This window comes from Scyliorhinus torazame, chromosome 9, assembly GCF_047496885.1.
Source record: "Scyliorhinus torazame isolate Kashiwa2021f chromosome 9, sScyTor2.1, whole genome shotgun sequence".
Lineage (NCBI taxonomy): Eukaryota > Metazoa > Chordata > Chondrichthyes > Carcharhiniformes > Scyliorhinidae > Scyliorhinus > Scyliorhinus torazame.
The window spans coordinates 1,560,706-1,583,841 of NC_092715.1; the positions used below are offsets into that span (position 1 = coordinate 1,560,706).

Here is a 23,136-nt window from a genome sequence, read left to right on the forward strand (position 1 = left end):
GGCCACAGAAGTAACATTTCGGGCCTCCGGAGTTGGCGGGTCGCTGCGCGGCACAAGCTTGCGGCGCTCCTGGGTCAGGTGATGGCGGCGCACACAAAGTCCACGAGGGTGCCGCGTGGGCGAAGGTGTAGGCACCCATGTTATGGAAGGCCACTTCCAACGAGTCCGAGAGTTGTACTGTGTCTTGGAGGTTGAATGTACCCCTTCTAGTCGACGCTGGCGGATGTAATTAGATTTTATGCCTGCGACATAGGCGTCCCGGATCAGCAATTCGGTCTGCTTGACAGCCGATACTGCCTTACAGCTGCTGTTCCGGCCGAGTACCCGCAAGGCGCGCAAAAATTCAGCTCGCGATTCTCCGGGGCGCTGTCGCCTCGTGGCAAGGAGATGCCTAGCGGACACCTCGTTGACTTCCTTAACATGCTGTCCCTTCAACAGCGTTATCGCATCCTCGTACGAGGTAGCGTCTCTGATAAGAAGGAAAACTTGCGGGCTCACCCGGGAGTTGAGGACTCGCAGCTTGTGGGTCTCAGCGACGGCGGTGGCGGAGGAATCAATGTAAGATTCGAAGCAGCTTAGCCAGTGTTCAAACGTGGCAGTGGCGTCGGCTGCTTGGGGGTCCAGCTCCAGGTGATCAGGCTTGAGCGATGGATCCATCTTAAAATTTTAGCTGATGAAATTGATGTACCATCAATGACGACAGACGAGAGTCGGAAGAGTAAACTGTGGCTTTAATCAGCTAAAAGACACCTGCAGGCAGCCGGTCCCAGAATGAGGGCAGGGCTGGAGGTCAGCCACCTTTATACTGGAGCCCGAGGGGCGGAGCCACAGGCGGAGCCAGAATGAGGGCAGGGCTGGAGGTTAGCCACCTTTATACTGGAGCCCGAGGGGCGGAGCCAGCAGGGACTAACCCAGGCATGTAACAAACAGTAAGAACAGTAAGTACAATATAATACAGTGGTTCACCACATGTGTGTGCAGATCTGCATGGCCTGTGTGTGTGTGCGTGTGTGTGCGTGTGTGCGTGTGTGTGCGTGTGTGTGCGTGTGTGTGCGTGTGTGTGCGTGTGTGTGCGTGTGTGTGCGTGTGTGTGCGTGTGTGCGTGTGTGTGTGTGCGTGTGTGTGCAGACCTGCATGGCCTGTGTGTGTGTGCGTGTGTGTGCGTGTGTGTGCGTGTGTGTGCGTGTGCGTGTGTGTGCAGACCTGCGTGGCCTGTGTGTGTGTGCCTTTATCAGGTCGGAGGTCCAGCGACTCCTGAGGGAAGGGATCATAGAGGCCAGCACAGGAACAGGCCCTTCGGCCCTCCAAGCTCGTGCTGACCATGCTGCCCTAACTTAAAACAAAACTCCTGCCCTTACTCGGTCCGTATCCCTCTATTTCCTCCCTATTCATCGACCCATTCAGATGCCTCATGTTGTTAATGTGCTGCTTCCACCACATCCTCTGGCAGCGCGTTCCAGGCACCCACCACTCTCTGTGTGAAAAACTTACCCCGCACATCTCCCTTAAACTTTCCCCCTCTCACCCTGAACCTGTGCCCACTGTAATTGACACTTCCATCCTTGGAATAAGCCTCTGACTATCCCCCCTATCTCTGCCTCTCATAATTTTGTAGACCTCTATCAGGTCTCCCCTCAGCCTCCGTCATTCCAGTGAAAACAATCCTAGTTTATTCAACCTCCTCATAGCCAACACCCTCGAGACCAGGCAACATCCTGGTGAACCTTCTTTGCGCTCTCTTCAATGCTTCCACATCCTTCTGATGATGTGGTGACTGGAACTGCACGCAATACTCCAAATGCGGCCTAACCAAGGTTTTATACAGCTGCAACATGATTTCCCAACTCCTGTACTCAATGCCCCGGCTGATGAAGGCAAACATGCCAAATGCCTTCTTAATCACCTTGGCCACCTGTGTTGCCACCTTTAGGGAACTTTGGACCTGCACGCCCAGATCCCTCTGTATGTTAATGTTCCTCAGGGTTCTGCGTTCACACACCTATCCTTGACCTCACCATTGTCATGTCCTTCTCCCTGGTGAATACCGATACAAAGTACTCATTAAGGATTTCACCCACTTCCTGTGGTTCCACGCATAACTTCCCCCATTGTCCTTGAGTGGACCGACTCTTTCTCTTGTTACCCTCTTGCTCCTAATATTTGCATAAAAAGCCTTGGGATTCTCCTTGACCATGTTTGCTCAATTCCACATTGAAGTTCCTTCCTACTTCCACTGTACTCCTCAAGGGCTTTGCCAGTTTTTAGATCCAGTTTTTGGATTTCGGCGGCAGCGGTGCGCAGGGGCCTTCTGGGAGGTGAGTAGTTAGTTTAAAAGCACTTACCTTTACAGGAGCAGCCCTTTGGATTTCGGCGGCAGCGGTGCGCAGGGGCCTTCTGGGAGGTGAGTAGTTAGTTTAAAAGCACTTACCTTTACAGGAGCAGCCCTTTGGATTTCGGCGGCAGCGGTGCGCAGGGGCCTTCTGGGAGGTGAGTAGTGAATTTAAAAGCACTTACCTTTACAGGAGCAGCCCTTTGGATTTCGGCGGCAGCGGTGCGCAGGGGCCTTCTTGGAGGTGAGTAGTGAGTTTAAAAGCACTTACCTTTACAGGAGCAGCCCTTTGGATTTCGGCGGCAGCGGTGCGCAGGGGCCTTCTGGGAGGTGAGTAGTTAGTTTAAAAGCACTTACCTTTACAGGAGCAGCCCTTTGGATTTCGGCGGCAGCGGTGCGCAGGGGCCTCCTGGGAGGTGAGTAGTTAGTTTAAAAGCACTTACCTTTACAGGAGCAGCCCTTTGGATTTCGGCGGGAACCGGAAGTTCGACCTCTGGCAAGTCCCCCCCCCCCCCCCCCCAACCAATAAATTCTGGTGGAGAGGAAACCCGAGACACTACACGTGTAGTGTCTCCCACCCGCCCTCCTCCTCTAACCTAATAATAAGACCCATTGGTGTAAGGTAAGTGCCATATTATATTATTATATTATTAGCATTGTGCAGGTCAAGGATTGGAGGTGGAGGAGCAGTCTCTGTCAGCGAGAGAACCTGAGAACATCTCAGAAGGTAAGCAAGTGATTTTTACTTTTATACCTGTTTTTCAAATTGTGTGTGTCGGGGGGGAAACTGAAGTGACATCACAGAAAAGCTGTGACCTGAGTGGCTGGTTGGGATTCTAACCTAAATTTTTTTGAGTATTTGGGAACTAATTAAACATAATAACTTAATTATAATTTAGAGGATATCTAAGCCAGAGATCGGAGAATATTATAGTTAGCTATCGCATTTCTATTAGAAATCTAGTGCTAGGAAACAGATAGTTGACAGTAACTTTGAAATTTAAAAAAAGTATTTAAAAAAAAAAAAAAAGACAAATTTTAATTTTAATTAATTGACGCAATGTCAGTTAGAGGGGTGCTGTGCTCTGACTGTGAGATGTGGCAGGTCCGGGAGGCTTCCAGCGTCCCGGATGGCTTCATCTGCAGAAAGTGCACCCAACTGCAGCTCCTCACAGACCGCATGGTTCGGTTGGAGCAGCAATTGGATGCACTTAGGAGCATGCAGGTGGCGGAAAGCGTCATAGATCGCAGTTATGTAAGTGTGGTCACACCCAAGGTGCAGGCAGAGAAATGGGTGACCACCAGAAAGGGCAGGCAGTCAGTGCAGGAATCCCCTGTGGTTGTCCCCCTCTCGAACAGATATACCCCTTTGGATACTGTCGGGGGGGATAGCCTATCAGGGGAAAACAGCAGCAGCCAGAGCAGTGGCACCACGGCTGGCTCTGATGTTCAGAAGGGAGGGTCAAAGCGCAGAAGAGTAATAGTTATAGGGGACTCTATAGTCAGGGGCACAGATAGGCGCTTCTGTGGACGTGAAAGAGACTCCAGGATGGTATGTTGCCTCCCTGGTGCCAGGGTCCAGGATGTCTCCGAACGGGTAGAGGGAATCCTGAAGGGGGAGGGCAAACAGGCAGAGGTCGTTGTACATATTGGTACTAACGACATAGGCAGGAAGGGGCATGAGGTCCTGCAGCAGGAGTTCAGGGAGCTAGGCAGAAAGTTAAAAGACAGGACCTCGAGGGTTGTAATCTCGGGATTACTCCCTGTGCCACGTGCCAGTGAGGCTAGAAATAGGAAGATAGAGCAGACAAACACGTGGCTAAACAGCTGGTGTAGGAGGGAGGGTTTCCGTTATCTGGACCACTGGGAGCTCTTCCGGGGCAGGTGTGACCTGTATAAGATGGACGGGTTGCATCTAAACTGGAGAGGCATAAATATCCTGGCCGCGAGGTTTGCTAGTGTCACACGGGAGGGTTTCAACTAGTATGGCAGGGGGGTGGGCACGGGAGCAATAGGTCAGAAGGTGAGAGCATTGAGGGAGAACTAGGGAATAGGGACAGTGTGGCTCTGAGGCAGCGCAGACGGGGAGAAGTTGCTGAACACAGCGGGTCTGGTGGCCTGAAGTGCATATGTTTTAATGCAAGGAGCATTACGGGTAAGGCAGATGAACTTAGAGCTTGGATTACTACTTGGAACTATGATGTTGTTGCCATTACAGAGACCTGGTTGAGGGAAGGGCAGGATTGGCAGCTAAACGTTCCAGGATTTAGATGTTTCAGGCGGGATAGAGGGGGATGTAAAAGGGGAGGCGGAGTTGCGCTACTTGTTCAGGAGAGTATCACAGCTATACAGCGAGAGGACACCTCAGAGGGCAGTGAGGCTATATGGGTAGAGATCAGGAATAAGAAGGGTGCAGTCACAATGTTGGGGGTATACTACAGGCCTCCCAACAGCCAGCGGGAGATAGAGGAGCAGATAGGTAGACAGATTTTGGAAAAGAGTAAAAACAACAGGGTTGTGGTGATGGGAGACTTCAACTTCCCCAATATTGACTGGGACTCACTTAGTGCCAGGGGCTTAGACGGGGCAGAGTTTGTAAGGAGCATCCAGGAGGGCTTCTTAAAACAATATGTAAACAGTCCAACTAGGGAAGGGGCGGTACTGGACCTGGTATTGGGGAATGAGCCCGGCCAGGTGGTAGATGTTTCAGTAGGGGAGCATTTCGGTAACAGTGACCACAATTCAGTAAGTTTTAAAGTACTGGTGGACAAGGATAAGAGTGGTCCGAGGATGAATGTGCTAAATTGGGGGAAGGCTAATTATAACAATATTAGGCGGGAACTGAAGAACATAGATTGGGGGCGGATGTTTGAGGGCAAATCAACATCTGACATGTGGGAGGCTTTCAAGTGTCAGTTGAAAGGAATACAGGACAGGCATGTTCCTGTGAGGAAGAAAGATAAATACGGCAATTTTCGGGAACCTTGGATGACGAGTGATATTGTAGGCCTCGTCAAAAAGAAAAAGGAGGCATTTGTCAGGGCTAAAAGGCTGGGAACAGACGAAGCCTGTGCGGCATATAAGGAAAGTAGGAAGGAACTTAAGCAAGGAGTCAGGAGGGCAAGAAGGGGTCATGAAAAGTCATTGGCAAATAGGGTTAAGGAAAATCCCAAGGCTTTTTACACTTACATAAAAAGCAAGAGGGTAGCCAGGGAAAGGGTTGGCCCACTGAAGGATAGGCAAGGGAATCTATGTGTGGAGCCAGAGGAAATGGGCGAGGTACTAAATGAATACTTTGCATCAGTATTCACCAAAGAGAAGGAATTGGTAGATGTTGAGTCTGGAGAAGGGGGTGTAGATAGCCTGGGTCACATTGTGATCCAAAAAGACGAGGTGTTGGGTGTCTTAAAAAATATTAAGGTAGATAAGTCCCCAGGGCCGGATGGGATCTACCCCAGAATACTGAAGGAGGCTGGAGAGGAAATTGCTGAGGCCTTGACAGAAATCTTTGGATCCTCGCTGTCTTCAGGGGATGTCCCGGAGGACTGGAGAATAGCCAATGTTGTTCCTCTGTTTAAGAAGGGTGGCAGGGATAATCCCGGGAACTACAGGCCGGTGAGCCTTACTTCAGTGGTAGGGAAATTACTGGAGAGAATTCTTCGAGACAGGATCTACTCCCATTTGGAAGCAAATGGACGTATTAGTGAGAGGCAGCACGGTTTTGTGAAGGGGAGGTCGTGTCTCACTAACTTGATAGAGTTTTTCGAGGAGGTCACTAGGATGATTGATGCAGGTAGGGCAGTAGATGTTGTCTATATGGACTTCAGTAAGGCCTTTGACAAGGTCCCTCATGGTAGACTAGTACAAAAGGTGAAGTCACACGGGATCAGGGGTGAACTGGCAAGGTGGATACAGAACTGGCTAGGCCATAGAAGGCAGAGGGTAGCAATGGAGGGATGCTTTTCTAATTGGAGGGCTGTGACCAGTGGTGTTCCACAGGGATCAGTGCTGGGACCTTTGCTCTTTGTAGTATATATAAATGATTTGGAGGAAAATGTAACTGGTCTGATTAGTAAGTTTGCAGACGACACAAAGGTTGGTGGAATTGCGGATAGCGATGAGGACTGTCTGAGGATACAGCAGGATTTAGATTGTCTGGAGACTTGGGCGGAGAGATGGCAGATGGAGTTTAACCTGGACAAATGTGAGGTAATGCATTTTGGAAGGGCTAATGCAGGTAGGGAATATACAGTGAATGGTAGAACCCTCAAGAGTATTGAAAGTCAAAGAGATCTAGGAGTACAGGTCCACAGATCACTGAAAGGGGCTACACAGGTGGAGAAGGTAGTCAAGAAGGCATACGGCATGCTTGCCTTCATTGGCCGGGGCATTGAGTATAAGAATTGGCAAGTCATGTTGCAGCTGTATAGAACCTTAGTTAGGCCACACTTGGAGTATAGTGTTCAATTCTGGTCGCCACACTACCAGAAGGATGTGGAGGCTTTAGAGAGGGTGCAGAAGAGATTTACCAGAATGTTGCCTGGTATGGAGGGCATAAGCTATGAGGAGCGATTGAATAAACTCGGTTTGTTCTCACTGGAACGAAGGAGGTTGAGGGGCGACCTGATAGAGGTATACAAAATTATGAGGGGCATAGACAGAGTGGATAGTCAGAGGCTTTTCCCCAGGGTAGAGGGGTCAATTACTAGGGGGCATAGGTTTAAGGTGAGAGGGGCAAAGTTTAGAGTAGATGTACGAGGCAAGTTTTTTACGCAGAGGGTAGTGGGTGCCTGGAACTCACTACCGGAGGAGGTAGTGGAAGCAGGGACGATAGGGACATTTAAGGGGCATCTTGACAAATATATGAATATGATGGGAATAGAAGGATACGGACCCAGGAAGTGTAGTAGATTGTAGTTTAGTCGGGCAGCATGGTCGGCACGGGCTTGGAGGGCCGAAGGGCCTGTTCCTGTGCTGTACATTTCTTTGTTCTTTGTTCTTTGTTTATGCCTAGACCTATTGTGTGCTTCCCTTTTCCTTTTGACTAAGCTTACAATTTCCCTCGTCACATGGTTCCTGAATCCTGCCATTTCTATCCTTCATTTGTGCGGGGACATGCCTGTCCCGCACTTCAATCAACTGGCCTTTAAAAGCCTCCCACATGTCAGACGTGGATTTGCCCTCAAATAGCCGCTCCCAATCCACATTCCCCACTTCCTGTCTAATTTGGATGTAATTGGCCCTCGCCCAATTAAGCACCTTCACCCTTGTCCTTCTCCGTGACTACCCAAAACTAATGGAATTATTGTCGCTAAGCCCAAAATGCTCCCCCACTGAAACATCAATCACCTGGCCTGGCTCTTCCCCAATACCAAGTCCAGTATTGTCCCTCCCTGGTTGGATTATCAACATACTGGATCAAAAAGCTCTCCCGGACACATCTAACAAATTGCTCTCCATCCGAGCCCCCGGCTGTGAGGGATTCCCAGTCAATAGGGCCCAGGGCTAAATCCCTGGCTTTTAAAGCAGACCAAGGCAGGCCAGCAGCACGGTTCAATTCCCGTAACAGCCTCCCCGAACAGGCGCCGGAATGTGGCGACTAGGGGCTTTTCACAGTAACTTCATTGAAGCCGACTTGTGACAATAAGCGATTATTATTTTTTTTCATATGGCGTAAGTTAAAGTCGCCCATCACAACTACCCTGCTTTTTTCACATCTTTTCAGTATCTGACGACATAACTGCTCCTCTGTGTCCTGCGGGCTGTTTCTAGGGTCAAGGATGTCTTGGAGCAGTTACCGGACATTCTGCAATGGGGAGGATGAACAGCCAGTGGCTGTGGTACACATCGGCACCAAAGACATGACTAAAAAAAAAGATTGAGGTCCTAAAAGCAGAATATAAGGAGCTCGGAAGAAAGTTAACAAATCGGACCTCGAAGTTAGTGATCTCAGGATTACTACCGGAGCCACGTGCTAGTCAGAGTAGAAATAGCAGGATGTATCGGATAAATACGTGTCTGAAGGGATGGTGTCAGGAGGAGGGTTTCAGATTCCTGGGGCATTGGGACCGGTTCTGGGGAGGTGGGACCTGTACAAACTGGGCGGGTTACACCTGGGCAGAACTGGAACTGATGTCCTCGGGGGAGTATTTGCTGGAGTGGTTGGGGAGGGTTTAAGCTAATATGGTAGGGGGATGGGGACCTATGCAAGGAGTCAGAGGAGGAGGAAATAAGGACAAAAATAAAAGACAGAAAGGGGAATAAGAAAAGTGATGGGCGGAGAAACCAAGAGACAGATTCAAACAGGGCCACAGGGAAAAATATTGGGAGCGGGACTAGTAATGTTAAAAAGACAAACTTAAAGGCTTTGTGCCTTAACGTGCGGAGCATTCGCAATAAAGTGGATGAAATAATCGCATAAATAATCGGAAATGGGTTTGATATAATTGGGATTGCGGAGACGTGGCTGCAGGGTACCCAAGGTTGGGAATTGAATGTCATGGGGTATTCAGTATTTAGGAAGGACAGGCATAAAGGAAAAGGTGGTGGTGTGGCCCTGCTGGTTACAGAGGAAATTAACACAATAGTGAGGAGGGATATTCGCTCTGACAGTGTGGAATCTGTATGGGTCGAGCTGAGAAATACCGAGGGGCAGAAAACATTAGTGAGCATCGTATACAGACCCCCAAACTGCAGTGGTGGTGTCGGAATGGCATTAAACAGGAAGTTAGAGACACATGCGATAAAGGAACATCTGTAATTATGGATGATTTTAATCTTCACATAGATTGGGCAAATCTAAATAGTCACAATGCCGTAGAGGAGGAATTCCTGGAATGTATACGGGATGGTTTTACATATGAACATAAGAACTAGGAGCAGGAGTCGGCCATCTGGCCCCTCGAGCCTGCTCCGCCATTCAATGAGATCACGGCTGATCTTTTGTGGACTCAGCTCCACTTTCCGGCCCGAACACCATAACCCTTAATCCCTTTATTCTTCAAAAAACTATCTATCTTTATCTTAAAAACATTTAATGAAGGAGCCTCTACTGCTTCACTGGGCAAGGAATTCCATAGATTCACAACCCTTTGGGTGAAGAAGTTCCTCCTAAACTCAGTCCTAAATCTACTTCCCCTTATTTTGAGGCTATGCCCCCTAGTTCTGCTTTCCCCGACCAGTGGAAACAACCTGCCTGCATCTATCCTATCTATTCCCTTCATAATTTTATATGTTTCTATAAAATCCCCCTGCATCCTTCTAAATTCCAACGAGTACAGTCCCAGTCTACTCAACCTCTCCTCGTAATCCAACCCCTTCAGCTCTGGGATTAACCTAGTGAATCTCCTCTGCACACCCTCCAGTGCCAGTTTTGTGGACCAATACGTTGAGGAACCAACTAGAGAACAGGCCATCCTGGACTGGATACTGTGTAATGAGGATGGAATCATTGGCAATCCAGTTGTGTGAGACCCCTTGGGAATGAGTGATCATAATATGATAGAATCATAGAATCTACGGCATGGAGACAGGCCCTTCGGTCCAAACTGGTCCATGCCAACCAAAAAGCCCCAACCCTCGGTGCATTCACCCGATCCATGCCTCTCATGGTCTTATCCACCTCTATAAGATCATCCCTCAGTCTCCTACACTCCAAAGAAAAAAGTCCCAGCCTGTCCAATTCCTCCCTATAACTCAGTCCCTTGAGTCCTGGCAACATCCCTGTAAATCTCTTCTGCCTCTCTCCAGTTTAATAACATCTTTCCTGTAGCAAGGCGACCAAAACTGACCACAATATTCCAGGTGTGACCTCACCAACTTCCTGTCCAACTGCAACATAACTTCCCAACTTCGATACTCAATGCCCTGGCTGGTGAAGGCCAGCAGGCCAAAAGCCTTCTTCACCTCCCTATCTACCTGTGCCTCCACCTTAGAGAACCATGCACCTGAACTCCAAGGTCCCTCTGATCACCGATACTCCCTAAGGTCCGACCATTCACTGTGAAAGTCCTGCTTTGATTTGACTTTCCAAAATGCAACACCTCACACGTATCTGTATCGGACTCCATTCGCCACTTCTCGGCCCACTTCCCCAGCTGATCAGATCCTGCTGCAATTTGTGATAACTTTCCTCACTGTCGACAATACCACCTATTTTAGAGCCATCTGCAAACTTTCTCATCCAAATCATTGATATTGATAACAAACAGTAATGGGCCCAGCACTGATCCCTGAGGCACACACAGGTCACAGGGCTCCAGTCCGACAAGCATCCTTCCACCATTACCCTCTGCTTCCGGCCATCAAGCCAATTGTGTATTCAATTTGCCAGCTCTCCTTGGATTCAATACCCTAATCCCGCTTTCCCCCAGATCCTTTGATCCCATTCACCCTCAGTGCGATATCGAGCTGCTTCTTAAAACCATACAAGGTTTTGGCCTCAACTCCTTCCTGTGGTAATGAATTCCACAGGCCGACCACTCTCTGGGTGAAGAAATGTCTCCTCATCTCTGTCCTAAATAGTATCCTCAGACTGTGACCCCTGCTTCTGGACACACCCACCATCGGGAAAATCCTTCCTGCATCTACCCTGTCCAGTCCTGTTAGAATTTTATAGGTTTGCATGAGATTCCCCTCATTCTTCTGAACTCCAGTGAATATAATCCAAACCGATTCAACCTCTCCTCGTACGTCAGTCCTGCCATCCCTGGAATCAGTCTGGTAAACCTTTGCTGCTCTCCCTCCAGAGCAAGAACATCCTTCCTCAGAGGAGACCAAAACTGCCCACAATACTCCAGGTGTAGCCTCACCAAGGCCCTGGACAATTGCAGCAACACATCCCTGCTTCTATACTCGAAACCTCTCGCAATGAAGGCCAACATACCATTAGCCTTCTTTACCGCCTGCTGCACCTGCATGCTTACCTTCAGCGACTGGTGCGCAAGGACACCCAGGTCTCGTACATTCCCCTCTCATAATTTTTGGCCATTCAGATAATAATCTGCCTTCTTGTTTTTGCTACCAAAGTGGATAACCTCGCATTTCTCCAAATTACACTGCATCTGCCATTCATTTACCCACTCGCCCAGCCTGTCCAATCACACTGAAGGGTCTCTGCATCCTCCTCACAGCTCACCCTCCCACACAACTTGGTGTCATATCTCCAAATTTGGAGATATGACATTTTGTTCCCTCATCCAAATCATTAATATATATTGTGAATAGCTGGGGTCCCAGTACCGATCCCTGTGGTACCCCATTAATCACCGCTGCCAATTTGAAAAGGACCCATTAATCCCTACCCTTTGTTTCCTCTCTGCCAACCAGTTTTCTCTCCACCTCAATACATTTCCCCCAACCCCATGCGCTTTAATTTTACACAATAATCTCTTATGTGGGATTTTGTCAAACACCTTCTGAAAGTCCAAATAAACCACATCGACTGGCTCCCCCTCATCAACTCTATTAGTTACATCCTCGAAGACTTCCCGCAGATTTGCCGAGCATGATTTTCCCTTCATAAATCCAGGCTGACTCTGACTGATCCTGCCACTGCTTTCTAAGTGCTCGGCTATAAAATCTTTGATAATGGATTCTAGAATTTTCCTCACTACTAACGTCAGGCTGACTGGTCTATAATTCCCTGCTTTCTCTCTACCTCCCTTTTTAAACAGTGGAGTTACCTTAGCCACCCTCCAATCTGCAGGAACTGTTCTAGAGTCTGGAGAATCCCAGAAGATGATCAATGGATCCACTATTTCCTGAGCCACTTCCTTAACAACACTGGGACATAGATTCTCAGGTCCTGGGGATTTTTCCACCTTCAATCCCATCAATTTCCCCAGCACCATTTCTCTGTTGATATTGATGACCTTCAGTTCCTCCAGTTCATCAATGATATCAGTTCTCTTCCAGGTGGCGATTTCCACCTCCTTTTCCCCTTTATATTCTGATTATTTTATGGTCACTGTCATCACTACATTCTCCAACTGAATCATAGAACATAGAACATAGAACGATGCAGTGCAGTACAGGCCCTTCGGCCCACGATGTTGCACTGACAGGGGAAGTCAAAAAACAAAAGCCATCTAACCTACACTATGCCATTATCATCCATATGCTTATCCAATAAACTTTTAAATGCCCTCAATGTTGGCGAGTTCACTACTGTAGCAGGTAGGGCATTCCACGGCCTCACTACTCTTTGCGTAAAGAACCTACCTCTGACCTCTGTCCTATATCTATTACCCCTCAGTTTAAGGCTATGTCCCCTCGTGCTAGCCATTTCCATCCGCGGGAGAAGGCTCTCACTGTCCACCCTATCTAACCCCCTGATCATTTTGTATGCCTCTATTAAGTCTCCTCTTAACCTTCTTCTCTCTAACGAAAACAACCTCAAGTCCATCAGCCTTTCCTCATAAGATTTTCCCTCCATACCAGGCAACATCCTGGTAAATCTCCTCTGCACCCGTTCCAAAGCCTCCACGTCCTTCCTATAATGCGGTGACCAGAACTGTAAGCAATACTCCAAATGCGGCCGTACCAGAGTTTTGTACAGCTGCAACATGACCTCCTGACTCCGGAACTCAATCCCTCTACCAATAAAGGCCAACACTCCATAGGCCTTCTTCACAACCCTATCAACCTGGGTGGCAACTTTCAGGGATCTATGTACATGGACACCTAGATCCCTCTGCTCATCCACACTTCCAAGAATTTTACCATTAGCCAAATATTCCGCATTCCTGTTATTCCTTCCAAAGTGAATCACCTCACACTTCTCTACATTAAACTCCATTTGCCACCTCTCAGCCCAGCTCTGCAGCTTATCTATATCCCTCTGTAACCTGCAACATCCTTTCGCACTCCACTTGACCTCCTTCATTCTCAATTCTTCACTCTCAATCTTTCTCCTTCTCTCAGGTATGCTCCGATCGGAATCCTGTTCCTGATTGCTGGCAAGATTGTTGAGATGGAGGATATGACTGTGATGGGGGGCCAGCTGGGGATGTACACAATCACGGTCATTGTGGGCCTGCTCATTCACGCTCTCATCGTCCTGCCGCTCCTCTACTTCGCCATCACACACAAGAATCCCTTTGTTTTCATTGGTGGACTGGTCCAGGCTCTGGTTACTGCACTCGGCACCTCCTCCAGGTAAGAGCGAGTGTGGACATTGGCACTCAAACACTATCTTTATTACACGTTTATTCCTTGTCTCAGTCTCCTGAATCCACCTCAACAAAGAGGCTACGGTCCATTTACTGAATTTGTTTTTTACTCAAACGCAGAGGGCAGAATCTCACCAAGGTTTGGTGTTTGAAATCTGACGTGTTCACAGACCAAGGTCTGGATTCTCCGATTCTGGGGCTGTGTCTTCACGGCGGTGTGGGGAACGTTGGCGTTTTCCTCCAGACAAAATGGCGTAAAATGGGCACCAATTCCCCGTGTTGCTGGGGGAAGCAGGACGGCAGCGTAGGCGGAGAATTGCCGGGTCTGTGGCTGTGCAAGTGCACGGCTGCGGCCCGCAGCTCAGGGACCTCTTTGTGTCCCCCCCTTTGATTCGCTCGCACACCCCGGATCATCCCCTAACAGTGCCCCCAGCCCCTAATAAAGTCTCCCCGTGCCCGCGGATCGGCCTCCCCCGACTGAGCCGCAGCTGCCACGCCGAGTTCCCGACGGGTGGGGTCACACACGACTGACACTGTCGGGTTCTCGGCCGGTCAGGGTCAGAGCATCAGGGGGTGGTCCTCAGGCACTGCCCTGAGGCCGTCGATACGGCGCGCGCTGTACGCTGCTTTGGAGGGGGCGGGGCATCGCCGTACGCTGTTTTTTGGGGGGGGGCATCGTGAAAGCGCCGCCGCCCCCAATAGGAAAATTGTGATTCTCCGGCCAGTCGCTGCCCAGTGAATCGAGCCCAGATTTCTCCCCACTTCAGAGCCTCGGCCAAGTGGCGCCTCAGACCCCATCATGGAGGTTTGGGGGTCTCTCCCCACCCCCCTGAATCCTGGCTGGGATTCCAACCCCCCCCCCCCCCCGCCACAACCCTGCGGAGGTACAGCTGGCCCTCTGCCTCCCACTAGCACCCGGCACATCCCCAGCCCGGGGGACCCTCTCCCCCCGGGGGACCCTCTCCCCCCAGGGGACCCTCTCCCCCCAGGGGACCCTCTCCCCCCAGGGGACCCTCTCCCCCCGGGGGACCCTCTCCCCCCAGGGGTATACTTATCTCCTGCTCGCCTGCACTAAGCTGTTGTGAACCTCGCAAATGTGACGTTACGTCGCTGAGGGGGGGAATCATGTGGTGGGCTCTCCAGAAATATTTAAATTGGCGTAAATCCATTAAAATGGGGCATGAAACTCGTAGCAAGGGGCGGGAAAATCAGGAAATGCAATCTCTCCGGCAAGAATCGCAATTCCTGATTCTGGTGGGACTTTTCCCCCAGTCTACCTGCCCCGCAGAGGACGGGGGCGGCTCAAAAGCGCCCCAGAGGGTGCGATTCGCCCAACCCCACGGAGATGATCACTGGAGAGACGGGAAACACTCAGATTCCCAACACACCCCAGTCTGCTGCTGGGTCAACTGGAAAAACAGGAGATTAACTGAAAATCACACACTCACACTCCCTCACACTCCCTCACACTCACACTCCCTCACACTCCGTCACACTCCCTCACACTCACACTCCCTCACACTCACACTCCCTCACACTCCCTCACACTCCCTCACACTCACACTCCCTCACACTCACACACACTCACACACTCCCTCACACTCACACACACTCACACTCCCTCACACTCCCTCACACTCCCTCACACTCCCTCACACTCACACTCCCTCACACTCACACTCCCTCACACTCACCAACACTCACACACTCCCTCACACTCCCTCACACTCGCACACTCCCTCACACTCCCTCACACTCACACTCGCACACACTCCCTCACACTCCCTCACACTCCCTCACACTCCCTCACACTCACACACTCCCTCACACTCCCTCACACTCCCTCACACTCCCTCACACTCGCACACACTCACACACTCCCTCACACTCACACTCACTCACACACTCACACACTCCCTCACGCTCACACTCCCTCACACTCACACACACTCACACACTCCCTCACACTCCCTCACACTCACACTCCCTCACACTCGCACACACTCACACACTCCCAAACACTCACCCTCACTCACATTCCTTCACACTCGCACACACTCACACACTCCCTCACACTCACACTCCCTCACACTCGCACACACTCACACACTCCCTCACACTCACCCTCACTCACATTCCATCACACTCGCACACACTCACACACTCCCTCACACTCACACTCCCTCACACTCACACACACTCACACACTCCCTCACACTCACACTCCCTCACACTCGCACACACTCACACACTCCCTCACACACACACACTCACAGACTCCCTCACACTCACACTCCCTCACACTCACCAACACTCACACACTCCCTCACACTCACACACTCACACTCCCTCACACTCGCAAACACTCCCTCACACTCACACTCCCTCACACTCGCACACACTCACACACTCCCTCACACTCACACTCACTCACACTCCTTCACACTCGCACACACTCCCTCACACTCACACTCACACACACTCACACACTCCCTCACACTCACACTCCCTCACACTCGCACACACTCACACACTCCCTCACACTCACACACACTCACACACTCACACTCGCACACACTCACACACTCCCTCACACTCGCACACTCCCTCACACTCCCTCACACTCGCACACACTCACACACTCCCTCACACTCACACTCCCTCACACTCGCACACACTCACACACTCCCTCACACTCGCACACTCCCTCACACACTCCCTCACACTCGCACACACTCACACACTCCCTCACACTTGCACACTCCCTCACACACTCCCTCACAATCACACACTTACACACACACACATCCTCACACTCGCACACACTCACACACTCCCTCACACGCACACACTCACACACACACCCTCCCTCACACTCGCACACACTCCCTCACACTTGCACACTCCCTCACACTCGCACACACTCACACTCACACTCCCTCACACACAATCCCTCACACTCACACTCCCTCACAGTCACACTCCCTCACAATCACACTCCCTCACACTCACATACACTCACACTCCCTCACACACATGCTCCCTCACACTCACACACACTCACATACACCCTCACACTCACACACACTCACAAACACTCCCTCACACTCACACACACTCACACACTCGCTCACACTCGCACACACTCACACACTCCCTCACACTCACACACACTTACACACACTCACACACTCCCTCACACACTCACACACACACTCACACACACACAAACACTCCCTCACACTCACACACTCCATCACACTCGCACACACTCACACACTACCTCACACTCACACACACACTTACACACACACTCCCTCACACTCACCCACTCCCTCACACTCACACACTCCGTCCCACACACTCACACACTCCCTCACACTCACTCTCCCTCACACTCACACACTCCCTCACACTCGCACACACTCGTACACTCCCTCATACTCACTCTCCCTCACTCACACACTCCCTCATACTCACTCTCCCTCACACTCACACACTCCCTCACACTCACTCTCCCTCACACTCACACATACTCCCTCACACTCACACGTTCTCACACTCACACACACTCACACACTCACTCACACTCACACACACTCACACGCTCCCTCACACTCACACACACTCACATGCTCCCTCCCACTCACACACACTCACACACTCCCTCACACTCACACACACTCACACACACTCACACACTCCCTCACACTCACTCTCCCTCACACTCTCACACACTCACACACTCCCTCACACTCACACACACTCACACACTCCCTCACACTCACTCACACTCACACTCCCTCACACTCACACACACTCACACACTCCCTCACACTCACACTCCCTCACACTCACACTCCCTCACACTCCCTCACACTCACACACTCACACACTCCCTCACACTCACACACACTCACACACTCCCTCACACTCACGCTCCCTCACACACACTCAAACACTCCCTCACACTCACACACACTCACACACTCCCTCACACTCACACTCCCTCACACTCACACACACACACAATCCCTCACACTCACAGACACTCACACTCCCTCACACTCATGCTCCCTCACACACACACACTCACACACTCCCTCACACTCACACACACACACTTACACACTCACTCCCTCACACACACAAACACTCCCTCACACTCACACACTCACACACTCCCTCACACTCGCACACACTCACACACTCCCTCACACTCACACACACTCACACACTCCCTCACACTCACACTCCCTCACACTCACACACACACACTTACACACACTCACTCCCTCACACACACAAACACTCCCTCACACTCACACACTCACACACTCCCTCACACTCGCACACACTCACACACTCCCTCACACTCACGCTCCCTCACACTCACACACACTCTCACACTCCCTCACAGTCACACTCCCTCACACTCACACACACACAATCCCTCACACTCACACTCACACTCCCTCACACTCACACTCCCTCACACTCACACTCCCTCACACTCTCACACACTCACACACTCCCTCACACACACACACACTCAGACACTCCCTCACACTCCCTCACACTCACTCTCCCTCACACTCTCACACACTCACACACACTCACACACTCCCTCACACTCACACTACCTCACACTCACACACACTCCCTCACACTCACACACACTCCCTCACACTCACACACACTCACACACTCCCTCACACTCATGCTCCCTCACACAAACTCAAACACTCCCTCACACTCATACACTCCCTCACACTCACACTCCCTCACACTCACACTCACACACAATCCCTCACACTCACACTGCCGCACACTCACACTCCCTCACAATCACACTCCCTCACACTCACACACACTCACACTCCCTCACACACATGCTCCCTCACACTCACACACACTCACATACTCCCTCACACTCACACTCCCTCACACTCGCACACACTCCCTCACACTCACACACACTCACACACTGCCTCACACTCACACACACACACTTACACACACTCACACTCTCCCTCACACTCACACACACACACACACACAAATGCTCCCTCACACTCACACACACTCACACACTCCCTCACACTCGCACACACTCACACACTCCCTCACACTCACACTCCCTCACACTCGCACACACTCACACACTCCCTCACACTCACCCTCACTCACATTCCATCACACTCGCACACACTCACACACTCCCTCACACTCACACTCCCTCACACTCACACACACTCACACACTCCCTCACACTCACACTCCCTCACACTCGCACACACTCACACACTCCCTCACACACACACACTCACAGACTCCCTCACACTCACACTCCCTCACACTCACCAACACTCACACACTCCCTCACACTCACACACTCACACTCCCTCACACTCGCAAACACTCCCTCACACTCACACTCCCTCACACTCGCACACACTCACACACTCCCTCACACTCACACTCACTCACACTCCTTCACACTCGCACACACTCCCTCACACTCACACTCACACACACTCACACACTCCCTCACACTCACACTCCCTCACACTCGCACACACTCACACACTCCCTCACACTCACACACACTCACACACTCACACTCGCACACACTCACACACTCCCTCACACTCGCACACTCCCTCACACTCCCTCACACTCGCACACACTCACACACTCCCTCACACTCACACTCCCTCACACTCGCACACACTCACACACTCCCTCACACTCGCACACTCCCTCACACACTCCCTCACACTCGCACACACTCACACACTCCCTCACACTTGCACACTCCCTCACACACTCCCTCACAATCACACACTTACACACACACACATCCTCACACTCGCACACACTCACACACTCCCTCACACGCACACACTCACACACACACCCTCCCTCACACTCGCACACACTCCCTCACACTTGCACACTCCCTCACACTCGCACACACTCACACTCACACTCCCTCACACACAATCCCTCACACTCACACTCCCTCACAGTCACACTCCCTCACAATCACACTCCCTCACACTCACATACACTCACACTCCCTCACACACATGCTCCCTCACACTCACACACACTCACATACACCCTCACACTCACACACACTCACAAACACTCCCTCACACTCACACACACTCACACACTCGCTCACACTCGCACACACTCACACACTCCCTCACACTCACACACACTTACACACACTCACACACTCCCTCACACACTCACACACACACTCACACACACACAAACACTCCCTCACACTCACACACTCCATCACACTCGCACACACTCACACACTACCTCACACTCACACACACACTTACACACACACTCCCTCACACTCACCCACTCCCTCACACTCACACACTCCGTCCCACACACTCACACACTCCCTCACACTCACTCTCCCTCACACTCACACACTCCCTCACACTCGCACACACTCGTACACTCCCTCATACTCACTCTCCCTCACTCACACACTCCCTCATACTCACTCTCCCTCACACTCACACACTCCCTCACACTCACTCTCCCTCACACTCACACATACTCCCTCACACTCACACGTTCTCACACTCACACACACTCACACACTCACTCACACTCACACACACTCACACGCTCCCTCACACTCACACACACTCACATGCTCCCTCCCACTCACACACACTCACACACTCCCTCACACTCACACACACTCACACACACTCACACACTCCCTCACACTCACTCTCCCTCACACTCTCACACACTCACACACTCCCTCACACTCACACACACTCACACACTCCCTCACACTCACTCACACTCACACTCCCTCACACTCACACACACTCACACACTCCCTCACACTCACACTCCCTCACACTCACACTCCCTCACACTCCCTCACACTCACACACTCACACACTCCCTCACACTCACACACACTCACACACTCCCTCACACTCACGCTCCCTCACACACACTCAAACACTCCCTCACACTCACACACACTCACACACTCCCTCACACTCACACTCCCTCACACTCACACACACACACAATCCCTCACACTCACAGACACTCACACTCCCTCACACTCATGCTCCCTCACACACACACACTCACACACTCCCTCACACTCACACACACACACTTACACACTCACTCCCTCACACACACAAACACTCCCTCACACTCACACACTCACACACTCCCTCACACTCGCACACACTCACACACTCCCTCACACTCACACACACTCACACACTCCCTCACACTCACACTCCCTCACACTCACACACACACACTTACACACACTCACTCCCTCACACACACAAACACTCCCTCACACTCACACACTCACACACTCCCTCACACTCGCACACACTCACACACTCCCTCACACTCACGCTCCCTCACACTCACACACACTCTCACACTCCCTCACAGTCACACTCCCTCACACTCACACACACACAATCCCTCACACTCACACTCACACTCCCTCACACTCACACTCCCTCACACTCACACTCCCTCACACTCTCACACACTCACACACTCCCTCACACACACACACACTCAGACACTCCCTCACACTCCCTCACACTCACTCTCCCTCACACTCTCACACACTCACACACACTCACACACTCCCTCACACTCACACTACCTCACACTCACACACACTCCCTCACACTCACACACACTCCCTCACACTCACACACACTCACACACTCCCTCACACTCATGCTCCCTCACACAAACTCAAACACTCCCTCACACTCATACACTCCCTCACACTCACACTCCCTCACACTCACACTCACACACAATCCCTCACACTCACACTGCCGCACACTCACACTCCCTCACAATCACACTCCCTCACACTCACACACACTCACACTCCCTCACACACATGCTCCCTCACACTCACACACACTCACATACTCCCTCACACTCACACTCCCTCACACTCGCACACACTCCCTCACACTCACACACACTCACACACTGCCTCACACTCACACACACACACTTACACACACTCACACTCTCCCTCACACTCACACACACACACACACACAAATGCTCCCTCACACTCACACACACTCACACACTCCCTCACACTCGCACACACTCACACACTCCCTCACACTCACACACACACACTTACACACACTCACACACTCCCTCACACACTCCCTCACACTCACAAACACTCCCTCACACTCACACACTCCCTCACACTCGCACACACTCACACACTCCCTCACACTCACACACACACTTACACACACACTCGCACACACTCACCCACTCCCTCACACTCACACACTCCCTCCCACACACTCACACACTCCCTCACACTCACTCCCCCTCACACTCACACACACTCACACACTCCCTCACACTCGCACACACTCGCACACTCCCTCACTCACACACTCCCTCATACTCACTCTCCCTCACACTCACACACACTCACACACTCCCTCACACTCACTCTCCCTCACACTCACACATATTCCCTCACACTCACACGTTCTCACACTCACACACACTCACACACTCACTCACACTCACACACACGCTCCCTCACACTCACACACACTCACACACTCCCTCACACTCACACACTCTCACACTCCCTCACACTCCCTCACACTCACACACACTCACACACACTCACACACTCCCTCACACTCACTCTCCCTCACACTCTCACACACTCACACACTCACACACTCCCTCACACTCACACACACTCACTCCCTCACACTCACACTCCCTCACACTCACACACACTCACACACTCCCTCACACTCACACTCCCTCACACTCACACTCCCTCACACTCCCTCACACTCACACACACTCACACACTCCCTCACACTCACGCTCCCTCACACACACTCAAACACTCCCTCACACTCCCACTCCCTCACACACACACACAATCTCTCACACTAACACTCACACTCCCCCACCCTCACACTCCCTCACACTCACAGACACTCACACTCCCTCACACTCACGCTCCCTCACACTGACACACACTCACATACTCCCTCACACTCACACTCCCTCACACTCGCACACACTCACACACACTCACACACTCCCTCACACTCACACACACACATTTACACACACTCACTCCCTCACACACACAAACACTCCCTCACACTCACACACTCACACACTCCCTCACACTCACACTCCCTCACACTCACACACACACACTTTTTATCAATTATACAGTGAATGGTAGAACCCTCAAGAGTATTGAAAGTCAAAGAGATCTAGGAGTACAGGTCCACAGGTCATTGAAAGGGGCAACACAGGTGGAGAAGGTAGTCAAGAAGGCATACGGCATGCTTGCCTTCATTGGCCGGGGCATTGAGTATAAGAATTGGCAAGTCATGTTGCAGCTGTATAGAACCTTAGTTGGGCCACACTTGGAGTATAGTGTTCAATTCTGGTCGCCACACTACCAGAAGGATGTGGAGGCTTTAGAGAGGGTGCAGAAGAGATTTACCAGAATGTTGCCTGGTATGGAGGGCATAAGCTATGAGGAGCGATTGAATAAACTCGGTTTGTTCT

General features: G+C 51.2%; 1 protein-coding gene across 1 annotated transcript in view; it reads left to right on the forward strand.

Annotated features, from left to right (window-relative positions):
* LOC140429044 (excitatory amino acid transporter 1-like) overlaps nucleotides 1-23,136 on the forward strand; it is a 379,543-nt gene that overhangs the window by 273,413 nt on the left and 82,994 nt on the right. Inside the window, exon 7 of the mRNA XM_072515573.1 lies at nucleotides 13,253-13,486. Within this exon, the coding sequence (XP_072371674.1) occupies nucleotides 13,253-13,486 (234 nt within the window). The remainder of the gene's footprint in view (nucleotides 1-13,252; nucleotides 13,487-23,136) is intronic.